General features: G+C 42.2%; 1 protein-coding gene and 1 long non-coding RNA gene across 2 annotated transcripts in view; one reads left to right on the top strand and one right to left on the bottom strand.

Annotated features, from left to right (window-relative positions):
- Positions 1-13591, bottom strand: part of MYO1D (myosin ID) — a 351929-nt gene that overhangs the window by 145460 nt on the left and 192878 nt on the right. The window contains exons 17-19 of the mRNA XM_039251930.1: positions 11195-11418; positions 5655-5799; positions 5021-5125 (exon numbers count right to left, since the gene is read on the bottom strand). Coding sequence (XP_039107861.1) covers positions 5021-5125; positions 5655-5799; positions 11195-11418 — 474 coding nt within the window. The remainder of the gene's footprint in view (positions 1-5020; positions 5126-5654; positions 5800-11194; positions 11419-13591) is intronic.
- Positions 1-13591, top strand: part of LOC120245070 — an 85575-nt gene that overhangs the window by 55232 nt on the left and 16752 nt on the right. The window lies entirely within an intron of this gene.

The following is a 13591-nucleotide window of genomic DNA, read 5'->3' as shown; positions in this document are numbered from 1 at the left end:
GGGCTCTGTGCTGACAGCTCAGAGCCTGGAACCTGCTTTGGATTCTGTGTCTCCCCCTCTCTCTGCCCCTCCCCCTGCTCACGCTCTATCATTCTCTTTCTCTCCCTCAAAAATAAATAAACATTAAAAAAATAAAAAATAAAAGAGAAAACATATGAATAAACAAACAGAATCAGACATAGACATATAAATACAGAAAAGAAACTCAAGCTGATGGTGGCCAAAGGATGGGCATTTGCATAAAGGTGTGTGGGAGAAACAGGCTTCCAGCTATGGAAAGTCATGGAAATAAAAGGGACCGCATAGACAATATAGTCAATGATACTGTAATAATGAGGTCTGGTGACCTATGGTAGCTACACTTGTGAGCAGAACATAAGGTAGAGTTGTTGAATCACTATGTTGTACCTGAAATTGGTGTAACATTGCGTGCCAACTACACTCAAATAAAAAAATTTAATTATTTAAGGTACAGTGTGAAGAAATATTATTTTTCACTGAATTTAGAAACACAAGAGCATGACTAAAAAATTTTCAGCTTTTATCGAGCAGGATCCAGGGAGAGACATGCTGTCAGACATCAAACTGTCATCACTGGAGATGAATCAGAGACACCAGGTTCTTCCACAGTAGATGACATAATTCTTTTTTTTTTTTGTAATGACATAATTCTTAAAACCATTCAATGCTCTTTGATCAACTGTTCTGATGACTAATTTCTCACATAGCTTGATACTAGAAAGGAATTGCCCTAGATAGTAGATATGAGAAGTCACTAAAATGATATATTCCTTTGTGAAATTCACCAATTGACATTGTGGCTTATATATGGTTTTGTGTCTGATTCCGGTCAGCAAAAGCTATTTCCTGATTGTCTGATCAACTCCAGGTACACTTATAAAAGAGTTTCTGGACCTAGGAGTTCAGAACTGGACTCCAACATACTGTCAGCAAGTTTTCCTTGGTGATGTTTATTTCATTCTGAGTTGTAAAAAAGCTACTCTCTAGTTTGTTAAAAAGTCTGTATTACATTGAGGTGATCTCTTCTTCCTTAGAATATTTAAATGCCCCAGTTCTGGGTCACCACTCTTCTACTTTTTTTCTCTATTAAGGTGATGAATCTATTACTTCACATAAGTGTAATACAATATTTGCCTTTTTTTTGGTCTTATTCACTCAGATAATATCTTCAAGGTCATTCATGCTGTATCATGTATTTCATTCCTTTTTATGACTGAATAGTATTACATTGTGTGGATACATGTATTCTTTATTCATCTGTTCATGGACATTTGGGCTGTTTCCACCTTAACTACTGTGAAGAATGCTGCTATGGGCACTGGTATACAATTATCTTTTCAAGAGATTGATTGGTTGGTTGATTTAAAGTTTGTTTGTTTACTTATATATTTTGAGAGAAACAGAGAGGGAACAAGCAGGGGAGGGGCAGAGAGAGAGGGAAACAGAGGATCCAAAGTGGGCCCTACGCTGACAGCAGACAGCCTGATGCGGGGCTCAAACTCACAAACTGTGAGATCATGAGCTGAGCTGAAGTTGGATATTCAACCAACTGAGCCACCCAGGCACCCCAAAAGATTTAAATAATAAGAAAAATATTATGTATTTCCACACATGGCCACCATTCCCCTTACTCTTCATTCCTTGGTATATGCCCATATTACCATCTGGAATCACTTCTCTCTGAAGGACATTCTCTAACATTTCCGGTAATGCACATTTTTGGATATGTCTGAAGAAGTTTTTCTTTCACTTCAATTTATTTATTTATTTAAAAAACTTCTTTAAAGTTTATTTATTTTGAGAGTGAGAGAACAAGCAGGGGAGGGGCAGAGAGAGAGTAGGACAGCAGAGAGCCTGACCTAGGGCTCAAACTCACAAAAGGTAAGATTGTGACCTGAGCTGAAGTTGGGCGCTTAACAGACTGAGCTACCCAGATGCCCCTATTTCACTTTGGCTTTTAAAAGATGTAGTTGCTGGGTGCTGAATTCTAGGTTGACAGCTTTTTTCTTCTTTCAGAACAAGAAGTTTTAACGTTGTTGCTCCAACTATCTTCTCACTTGCATTGTTTTCTGACCAGGGATCTGATGTATCCTCAGATCTTTCTCTTCCGTCTTTTTTCTCTCTCTCTTTTTAAAACATTTATTTTGTGAGAGAGAGTGTGAGTAAGCAGGGTGGGGGCAGAGAGAGAATCCCAAGCAGGCTCCACACTGTCAACACAGAGCCCACTGTGAGGCTCAAACTCATGAACTGTGAGGTCATGACCTGAGCCAAAAGCAAGAGTCAGATGCTCAACAGACTGAGCTACCCAGGCGCCCCTCTTTTTTCTCTTTATCATTGCTTTTAAGCAATTTGATCATGTTGTGCCTTGGTACAGTTTTCTTCATGTTGCTTTGTGTTTGGGGTTTGTTGAGTTTCTTGAATCTAAGAGTTTGTAGTTTTCCTCAAATCTGAAAAAATTTCAGCCAATATTTTTTCAAATATTTTAAATTTCCCCTTTCTCTCCTATAGGGACTCCACAGGCACATGTATTAGGCCATTTGATGTTGGTCCACAGGGTCCGGATTTTTTGCTCTTTTTTGAGGCGGTGGCATCTTTCCCCTCCTTTTCTTGTTGTGTTTCACTGGAGATACTTTTATTGCTGTATCTTCAAGGTTATAAATCTTTCTTCTGCAGTGTCTACACTGCTGTTAATCTCATCAAGTAAATTTAAAAAAAAAAAAAAAGATCTCAGATGCTGTATTTTTCATCTCTATCCATAACATATATGCCTAACAATTATTTTAATGATCTTGACTTTTAATTCTATAATCTAGGTCAGTTCTGGATCAGTTTGAATGACTGACTTTTCTTCTCATTATAGGCTGCAGTTTCCTGCTGTTTGGCATGCCTGGTAATTTTGTATCCAATGGTATGAATTCTGAATTTTATCTTTTGGGGGCTAGCGAGTTTGTATTCCCATAAATACTTTTCAGCTTTGTTCTGGAGCACAGGTTACTTGGAAACAGTCTGATTCTTTTGGGTCATGTTTTCAAGATTTGTTGGCTGGGATGAGGGCAACATTGAGTCAAGGGCTAATTACTCCCCAAGACCAATGATTCCTATCAGTACTCTACCCGGTATCCAATGAATCATGAGGGTTTTTTCCCCAAGGGTTGGTGAGAGCAGGTACTATTCGCAATGCTTGGTGAGTACTGGCCAATGCTGCTGCTTATCCTCTGGCACGGTTGTTTTTCTGACCTTGGGCAGTTTCTTCATGTGCACATGCTGAGCAGTGCCCAGGTGAACACCTGCTGCAGACCCTCTGAGGCTATTGGGAGGTCCCTCTCTGCAGCCTGCTTTTCTCTGGCTCTCGGCTCTTTAAACTCCAGCTGCCCTGGTGTCTTCCAGCTCAGCTCTTTGTTTCACTAGTGGGATCTACTGAGCTCTGCCTTGGCTCCCCGACTCATCCACAGACTAGAAAACCTCTCAAGGAAGTAGACCAGTTAACTGTAGGTCTCACTTGTCTGCTTCTTGTATCTCAGGAATTGCTGTCGTCCCCTACTTGAAGTGCGCTGACCAGAAAACTATGGTATCAAGTCTCTTTAACGTGTATCCTTCTTTTGTTCATCTTATAGCCACACTACATTCTACAGTGCACATACACCATTATTAGTCTAATCATACATTGATGCAATTTTTCCAGTTTTTCGGCTATTACAATGTATAAAACTCTATCTTTGTATATATGTATGACTATATTGTACAATAAATCCTGCGTTGTGGAATTCCTAGATTAAGTGGTCTAAGCATTTAAATTTTTGATAGCTATTGCCAAACTATTCACTCAGAAGGATGCCTACCAACAGTGTTTCCTCTAAATTCTTGCAAATGCTAGTTGGTATCAACATCTCAAAGTTTGCCAAACTTACAATGGAAAAGTATTTCATTATTTTGACCTGAATAATATTGCAGTTGTGTACTTTTTCAAGATTTGAAACAAAACAACTGTAAAATCACCCAAACCTGGGCTTTTGTCATGAGATAATTCCTCTTTTGGAAATATACTGGCATATTTATGTCAGTATTTCTTCTGGGCTCAATCTAGGAAATATTTTTCTTAAATTCACCCATTTCTTTAATATTTTGAAATTTATTTACTTAATTTTGCACAGTGCTTTATTAATTACTGCAATGTCTTTTGTATTTTTTGAAAACAAGCATTCTAAAATTAAAAAAAAAAAAACCTAACTATGTCCTCTGCCATCCACCCTCCAACTTCCACACTTCTACCTGCCCAACGGCCATCATCTGCAGGTAAATAACAGTCCACACACACGTGTTGTCTCAGATAAGCAACTATATTAATAACTCATAACTTCCCCCTCCCCCACCTCCCAAATCCTCTGTCCTTCTCTCTTTTCTAAACTATGTCCTTCCTCCCTCCCCTCCTTTAAAAAAAGTAATAAAACATGTATAAAAAAATACTAAATGACCATCTGGGGTGCCTGGGTGGCTCAGTCAGTTGGGCATCTGACTTCAGCTCAGGTTATGATCTTGTGATCATACAGGAGTTCAAGCCCTGTATTGGGCTCTTTGCTGTCAGCAAGGAGCCTGTTTTGGATCCTCTGTCTTTCTCCCTCTGCTCCTCCTCTGCTCGTGCTTGCTCTCTCATTCTCTCTCTCAAAAATGAATAAAACATTAAAAACAATCATTTAAAAAAAGTACTAAATGACCATGAAATCCAAGGTAGACCAGCACATGGTAGGAAAGACACACATGCAGTAAAATACAAATCCCTGATCTCAGGGAGGCCTCACTTCCCTTACAAAGGCTCAGAGCCTAACCCTGAAGCTGCGGTCACCTCAGCCACTGAACCCGCGCCTCACCACGGGCAGAGAGGGCTCACTCGTGGTGTGGCAGGGGATGCACCTATGGTGAGGGCTTCCAGAGCCACAGCTAAGTTAGGTTCATCTGAATGCATCTTCTCTTCCCACGGACGTCTGTTTCAAGACCACCTCACCTTACGGACATGACAGGAAAAGAGGATGTTCATGTATTTGTCCTTCCGTTTCAGTTCGTTTGCGACGGGGACAAAAGTGCCCGATGTCTGAGGAGTATCTGGCTTCTGAAAAAGGAAACATGATAAAATGAGTCTGCTTAGCATTTTAGATGAAAAGGCAATCTTTCAGTTGCCTGCTTTGTAACCATGCTCAGTTTCACACACATACTTTTATCTCCCATCCCAGATGGTGAGCTGCTACAGGGGTGTTACAATACCAAAGGGCCTGTAAGATTTTTAGAATAAGGGATGGGAGGGAGAATGAAATGTAGCTTTGGGAATAATTAGTATAAAGGTAGTAATTAAAAATAGCTGCTGAATTATGCAAGGGAAGGTTTAAATGCTCAAAAATTAGGTTGTGGAGTGTACTTAATACATACGGCACAGAGACACAGACAACCTTTTTTTAAAGGAGGGGAAACATCAAATATTGCACAGTTAGAAGCAACAAAATCTTTTAGGTGAGTATCTTATAGTTTACAGAAGTTTAGTTTCTGTAGGTGTCTTGTTCTTCCCACAAATTATTGCAGAAAAATTCTTCCCTTTCTTTGTAAGGGGAGCAGCAGTTGACTGTACTTTGTTCTCCTGGACGTACCGAAGCAAGATAGTTGCCCTCCCAGGCTCTCTGCAGCCCCAGGTCGGCCCTTTGACCTTTCAACATTTCCATGGCTGCAACCTTTGCCCTGACTTGGGGCAGGTCAGAGGCGGGCATGCTCTTGATGAGCTGGGATGCTCTCCATCTGTAAGTCAATAAACGAAATGTATTAGGATTTAGAAACCCAATCCCATTCATTCTCCAAAATAACTGAGCTGGCATTAAGCAGAATTTAAACCAAAGTACCTGCATGCTACACACACACACACACACAAAAAAAAAAAAAAACAAAAAAAACGAAAGGTCTCTAAAGTATACACAGAACTTGTTAGACAAAGATTTCTGTATAACTTGCTTTGTCATTTGTGTGTTTTGAAAGCAACCAGAACTTCATGATACGTGGGTTCTCCTAAAAGTTATAGTTAGGACACAGAGAGTTTGGATTTTTCACTCATTCAATCAACAAATGCTTCCTAGACACTAAGTAAACTCCAGATGCTGTTATAGGCAGTGAAGGCCCAGCAATGAGCAATCGGATAAAGGTCCTTTCTGCTAAGTGCTTACATTCTAGAAGCAGGTACAGACAGCAAAGAAACCAACCAGCATGAGCAACGTGTTAAGTGCTATGGAGAAACTCAGGGAAGGAAGGAAGGGCAGGGGTGCAGCAGAGGGTAGGAACAGGGTTGGGTGTTATTGATATAGGGAGGTCTGGGGGGCACCACTGATCTATGAGCAGAGACCTTTAAGAAGTGAGGGAGGTGCATGGATATTTGAACAAGAGTGTCTTCTCCAGGAAGAGAGCACAATAGTGCAAAGGCTCTAAAGTGTGCACCTGCTGGGTGGGTTGGGGGACCAGTGAGAAGTCCTGTGAAGCTGCAGGAGGAGGGGCATGGGGAAGGGGAGCAGGCGGGGAGCCCACAGAGCACACAGCCACAGAGGCCATTGTCAGGACTCTGGTCTTTATTCTGAATGAGACTAGAAGCCACTGGAAGGTTCTGAACAAGGAAGGGACATGACCTGACCCCTGCTTTACAGGATCATCCCAACTGCTGTGAGGAGGGAGGCTGGAGCGGGTAGGAGGCTATTTCTGTAATGCACATGGGAGAGGTCAATGGCTGGGATTGCGCAGGGAGTGGTAGAGTGGTTCTGAAGGACACACCAGTAGATATGCTGATGTATTAGATGTGGGAGCAAGAGAACAAGGGAGAATTTAAAGACGACTCCAAGATTGCTGGTCCAAGTAATTGAAAGCATAAGCTAATCTATTCCTGACTGAGAAAAACAAGCACAAAGCTTTTACTCCGTTAGAGCCATCTGAGCCCTAAATGCACTTATGCCGTCTAAGAGCAGGGGAATGGAAACAAATCCAGATTAACAACATTTCCATCTTCATTTCCTCCTCCTTCTCCTCCTCAAAAGAGAGCATAGGCATGGGAGGGGTAGAGGGAGAAAGAGTCTTAAGCAGGCTTCATGCCCAACACGAAGCCTGACACGGGGCTTGATCTCACAAACCAAGAAATCATTACCTGAGTCGAAATCAAGTCAGACACTTAACCAACTGAGTCCCCCAGGTGCCTCCAGAACTTCTTTCTACCAGATGGAATAATCAAGGCCAGTGGCTATGCTTCCACAAAACTCGAGGATCAAACGCACCTAACACAGAGAGCTCCCCTATGTACATAAAATGTGACTGCTTCCATATAAGACTTTCCCAAGATGTGTTCTGTTTTCAAGAGGGTGACTTGAGCCTAAAAGTTTGTTTTTCTCTCTTAAATTCCTACTGAAATAACCAAATAAATATAAAAATGAGGAAAAACTCTGTAGCAGCGCCAGCAAACGAGAAGGATGTCAATGAACTTTGATATGATGACTTTCTCAGAGATTTGAAGCAGACGGGCCCGAGATGCTGGCAAAGTGGCTCAGTGCTGAGCTGAGCAGTCTACTTGGTGGGAGGAGAGGAAGCCTTTGGGCAGAAATGGCCTGGAGAGTCCTTGGGCCTGAAGTAGCCGGGGCCAGTGGCCAGGATAGGCGGTGAAGGATCTCACGGTGGGAGTGCCAGCTCTCTGCACAAAGAATGGCTGCCTGCGGTGAGATGGGGCCATCTGCTGTAGCAGACAGCGCTAAGGTAGCAGGATACAAAAACAACAGCCATGGAAAAAGTAAAGGCTAGGCCTAAGAGTGAAATCCTCTTCTCAGCTTTCTGTGGCCAACTGACACTCCAATGGGACAGACTGTCCTAAGATCATTCTGGAAGAGGCTGGAAGAATGACAGGCTGGGAGCAGGTGGTGGTCATAGTCAAGGTCAACTGGCAACGGGCACATCCTACAATGCTAAGCAGCTTGCCAAGCAACTGCCCCAATTAACCCTCAGGTTCCAAATTTTATTCTCTGTGGGGGGAAGTCTTTGCTCTATCTGCTGGTCTGTTTTCAGCCTGAGTGCCCGTCTGTCCCTTCTTCGCTGGCCACAGTGGCCCAGGACAAGGCCCATACCTGACTGACTCCAGGGACACGTTGGGGACCTGATAAGTAAACTCTCATCTATAAACCTAGTAGCCCCCAACAACATGTTTATTTATGGTGGTCGTAATAATTGCCAGCCTTGACAACATGAAAATGGGGAGCACAAGGAAGGCTCCCAGTCTTCCCAGAATGAAAAAGAATTACTGTGAGGAACAGGAGTGACCTTAACTATGATGAGACATGCTGAGATTTTAGAAGACAAAACAAGAAAAACCCCTGATCAGAGTGGAATTCTTGAACACACTGCTCTCAGTAGTCCACAGATCAGAAGAGTTAAGAATAAATCAGGTAGGACACAGTGACTACGTGGTCACTGGTAACCGACGGTCTGTGGCACATTCAGCCTATGGCTTGGTTTTGTGCTGCTCGAGAACTAAGAATAGTTTTTACATGTTTGACAAAACAGAGCAAAGCAAAGCAAAATATGTGACAGAGACCATACATAGTCCATAAAGCCTAAAATATTTATAACCTGGCCCTTAACAGGAAAAGTCTGCCTTCAGACGAGATTAACACAACTGGCAGGATTCTGTGTGTGTGTGTGTGTGTGTGTGTGTGTGTGTGTGTGTATGCAAAGTCAGCAAGCAGAGCAGATGCATTATTTTAAAAGTGTTCATTAACCAATAAGCCCCAAGAAGGCTGGAACTCTCTCTCACATCTTTCTTTTCTGTCACCATATCCCTGGAACCTAGGCCAGTGCCCACGACACTGTTGGCCTGGAGTAAGTATTTGTTAAATGAATGAACTGAATTTTGCAATGATGAATCAATTATAGGCCATATATAAAACTACCTGAATCTGAAAAGAAGACTGTACAGGTCACAGTGCGACACAATCAAAATCACTAATTCTTTGCGGCAATTAAAAATACTACATAGATCTTTTTTTCTTGTCATGGACAGGTCTCCAAAAATTTTTTTTGTTGTTTATTTATTTATTTTGAGACAGAGAGAGTGAGAGCAAGCACAAGCAGGGGAGGGGTAGAGAGAGAGAAGGAAAGAAAGAGAATCCCAAACAGGCTCTATGCTGTCAGCGTGGAGCCCAACGTAGGGCTCAATCTCATTAACTGAACCATTTTTTCAACATGACCTGAGATGAAATCAAGAGTCAGACACTTAACCGACTGAGCCACCCAGACCACCTTCCAAAAAACTTTAAGTAGTCATATAACCTTATTTGTGTAAAGAGAAAGATGAAAAAAGTCCCAAATGATATGTGACTGTATATGCATACACACTCTTAGCATGAGCGAACATTTCTACAGTGTTTATTATGTGCCAGTTACTATCTGAAACACTTCATACACCTATTTACTCATAATCTTTTCCACAACCCTATAAGCAGGTACTACTATCATGGTACTTTTACAGGTATGGAAAGTAAGGGAAAGAGAGATTATCTAGTTTGCCCAAGGCTACACAACCAGGCAGCAATAGAGACTGGACATGGGCCCAGGCTTCAGGATTTGTGTTCTTAACCATTATACCATGCTGTCCCTTACACAGGGGTGTGTGCTTGTAAATGCACAGACACAGACATATATAAGGGCACAAACTAACTATTAATGAGTGATTATCTCAGGGGGAGGAAATAAAATGGAGGAGAGAAGAGGAGGTGTGGAGAATTTCAACTTTATATCCTGTAGATTCCATATTATTTCACTTAAAAAAAAACATAGTGAGCATGTATTCATGTACAGCTCAGTTACTTTTTAAATTATGTCACAAGTGCAGGTTACAGATGATACCATTCATGAAAAACATGTACCTGCACATTAAAAAGCCTGCCAGGATTTACAGTGAACACTGATCATATTAGATCTGAGAATAGAGGTAATTTTGCTTTAATTATTGTTTGATTTCTTCTTTTTATGAGGTATCATTCCTTTTTCTTTCTTTCTTTCCTTTTTTTTTTACAAAAGGCAAATGGGATACATATTAAAGAATTTTTTTCCTCTGCATTTTCAAAAATCTTTGATATCTGCCACCAGTTATACAGAGCTAACTCTAAGGGAAGATAAAATCTGATTTAGCACAGAATTAGAAATTAGTTCTTTTACATTCAGTATGCCGATTATCTCATAGTGTTCTTTGGGGAATACCCCAATGCCACATGACTGCATGTGAGACTGCCAGCTTAGTGTGTGTGACGAGATGGCTGTGTCTAAGCCACAGCTAAATGTTACCTGGTGCCCAGTGGCAACTAGCAGGCTATCTGACGAAGGGGAAAGGGCTGTGAATAACTAGATATACCCTCAGATTCAGGGCAGCTTGCTGAAAATGAAGATCAGATGAAAAGATATTAGATTTTATGTGGGGGTTTATTATGTTAAAAAAAAAAAGGAAGCAACTGTGTTCCCCCTTGTACTTTAAAGTCACCTGGGAAACTTTAGAAAGGACCTCTGTTTGGCACGCCTGGGTGGCTTAGTCGGCTGAGCATCTGATTCTTGATTTCGACCGAGGTCATGATCGCAGGGTCATGGGATGGAGCCCCACGTCAGGCTCGGCGCTGGGTGTGGGACCTGCTTGAGATTCTCCCTCTCCCATTTGCACTCCTTTCTCTTTCTCTCTCTCAAAGAAAAAAAAAAGGACCTCTGTTTGGGCCCCACTTCACGGTTCTGCTAAACAGGACTTTCTGGAAGCAGGATGTGGACATTGGTGTGTTTCATAAACTCCTTGGTATGTTTCACAACCAGGATAGAGAGGCAAAGGATTAAGAGACTTTTGGGTTGAGTTCCATGTGGTGATTTTAATAAACAGTTAATTTGAAAGAGACAACATGCTAATAGCTTAACTACGGTGTGGCTAAGTGCTGTCAGCTGCTACAGGAGAAATACACACAGTTCTGCTATTCTGAGAGGTAAACAGATGCCCTGTGAAAGCGAAACCTCCAGACCTGAAGACACGAGGTGAAAGTCGTGTCGGCAAATGGCTGGGCCAATATCACGGTCGCAGATCTGTGACTTTATGTATTAAGTGTGTGACCGTAAATGGAAGCAGCATGTACCCACAGGCTCTTACCTATTAAAAATTGCCTGTAAGGCCTCCTCAAAACGGCGCAGAACTTTAGGTGGGGTTGGCCACTTCACATGCTTCCCATAGTCCTTCATGGTCTTGATGCCGTGGAAGCGTCTGGCAACCTCGTGAATGTAGGCCTTCACCTTGTAACGCCGGTAGTATCTGATAATTGTCAGAGCTGCCTTGGTCCTCTTGTACCGCATGCGGGCCAGCGTGCCTCGCCACACCTTCACAACGGAGAAAGAAGAAAGAGAAGAGTGTTGCCGGCTGGCTCAGCAAGCAGTACGTGACTTTGAAGTCATATACGCTCCTCTACTTATAGAGTACCAACGGGGGATGGTGCATGTTGCCAACAAAATCAGGCAGGGATAAAGCATGTCAGTTCTGCCTGCCACCAACAGATGGCGCCAGGAGTCATGCTGGCCATTGGCCTCGGCGGTCTCTCTGTTCACGATGTACACTGGGGTGTGTGCCCAGTCTGAAGGAGAGTTCTGGAGAGAAGAGTCATGAAGAGAAGAAAGCCAAAATGCAAATGTCTGGAAAAATATTTTAAGGATGTTGAAAGGAAGGATGAGCCAGAACCAAAAGCCATCAACATCTACAGTTCTCTAATGAAACCTAGCTTTACACAGATTACACCACTGGCCACTAGCGTACCCACACACTGGATTTACCAAAGGGCTTCTACACAGCCTGAGCAGCTCTCCTCCCTAGGTGCTGTGTAAACTACCCTGCAATCTAGATGTAATCTCAGAGAAAGGGTAAAACAGGTGACTAACACGTATGAATCTTTTGTTTAAATTGTTTTTCAGTGCTCAAAAATCAACCAGACCATATATAAGTGTCTCCGTGCCTGCTTTGCCCAAGCATGGTGAGGTCAGAAGTACTTAGACTTTTCCTTCAGGACCCGCTGTCCATATTCCTGTACTTCCCAGTCTCTCAAGTAAAAAGGAATTTGTTATAATCTTCATTTCATCATTGGCTCTTTCCCTATACCTGTCCTCTATCACTGAAACTTACTCTTTCTTGTACAAGATCCCTTTCTCTTCCTTTTTTGCTACTACAGTCTCCAAGACCCCAAACTACCCACATCACTTTCTTCAACAAATTCCCCGTACACACTGCCATCATGTTCCAGTTGATAGTAACTGCTGCTAATTAATTAACCATCCCACTTCCTGGGCTGTTGGTATCAACCTCCCTCCCTGTCTCTGGACTCCCGGGACCAAGATTTTCAACCTCTGGTTCAAGACCCATGGTATGGGGCTTCCAGACTCCCTCAGGTTTCTTTCATTTCCTCTTAAGTCCCCACCTGTGCCCACCAATTTCTCAGAAAACCTTGTGCAATGCCTCCTTTATTCAGTCATTTTAGGATTTCTTCATGCCGACTCCTAAACTGCCATCACATGCTTGCAATGTTCTCTTTTTTTCAGCCCACTGCACGATACGGATAATTTTTTTTTTTTTTTTTTGCAAGCAACATGTGAGGAAGGTCACCAAGAGACCCCGAAGAGGAACCTACGAGTCAAAAAAAGCCATGATATGGGAGGGAAACACGACATATGAGCAGTTTGTGACGGGAACCTAGAGCTCACGTATAAACAGAATATATAGAGACCGTGAGGCAGGGAAAACTTGTTTCTGCACCTGGCATCAGTACAGCAACCCTTTTTAGCCAAAATGGCTCTCTTCCCCACCGCCAAATCCATCATGCAGATGGCTTTGTTACGCCTCCACCCAAGTGCTAAAATAAAGGTCCCTTCTTTAGCATCTTGAAAAACCAAAAGAATACAATTACAGGGTGGAAGTCTGTGATTCAATTTCTTAAACAAAACACATTTTTTAAAGTTTCATACCGTTGGTTGCTTTTCTCTTTAGGAGAAAGGCAATTAAGACTCCCTGGAGCCACACCTGTATAGGAAATCAATTCTTAATTTTCAAGGAGGGTTCACAGAGTTTCTCATTAAAATGTTTTTGGTTTAATTCTTTAGTGATCTGGGGAAAAAAAGCATTTTGTAAGTAAGTGCTTCTTCAGGGGCAGGTTTTAACGTTGAACATTTCATCTTTGTTGTTGGCTTCTTTGGGTTTTGCCTAGTTAAAAAAAAATCAGATGGTATTTTACAAATCAAATACTTATTTAAAAAGACAGAGCTGGGTGGTTCAGTCAGCTGAGCGTCCAGCTTTGGCTCAGGTCATGATCTTGAGGTTTGTGAATTTGAGCCTCGTGTTGGGCTCTGTGCTGACAGCTCAGAGCCTGTTGCCTCCTTCCGATTCTGTGTCTCCCCCTCTTTTTACCCCTTCCCCACTCATGCTCTGTCTCTGAATAATAAATAAATGTTAAAATAATAATAATTTTAAAAAAAAGAACAGCAGCTCTTCCTCTCGCCCACCTGACCCCCA

Source organism: Hyaena hyaena, unplaced genomic scaffold (assembly GCF_003009895.1).
Source record: "Hyaena hyaena isolate Hyena2069 unplaced genomic scaffold, ASM300989v1 scaffold_10, whole genome shotgun sequence".
Taxonomy (NCBI): domain Eukaryota; kingdom Metazoa; phylum Chordata; class Mammalia; order Carnivora; family Hyaenidae; genus Hyaena; species Hyaena hyaena.
Note: the sequence above shows the minus strand (reverse complement) of the source record. Positions and strands in the feature narration are given on the sequence as shown.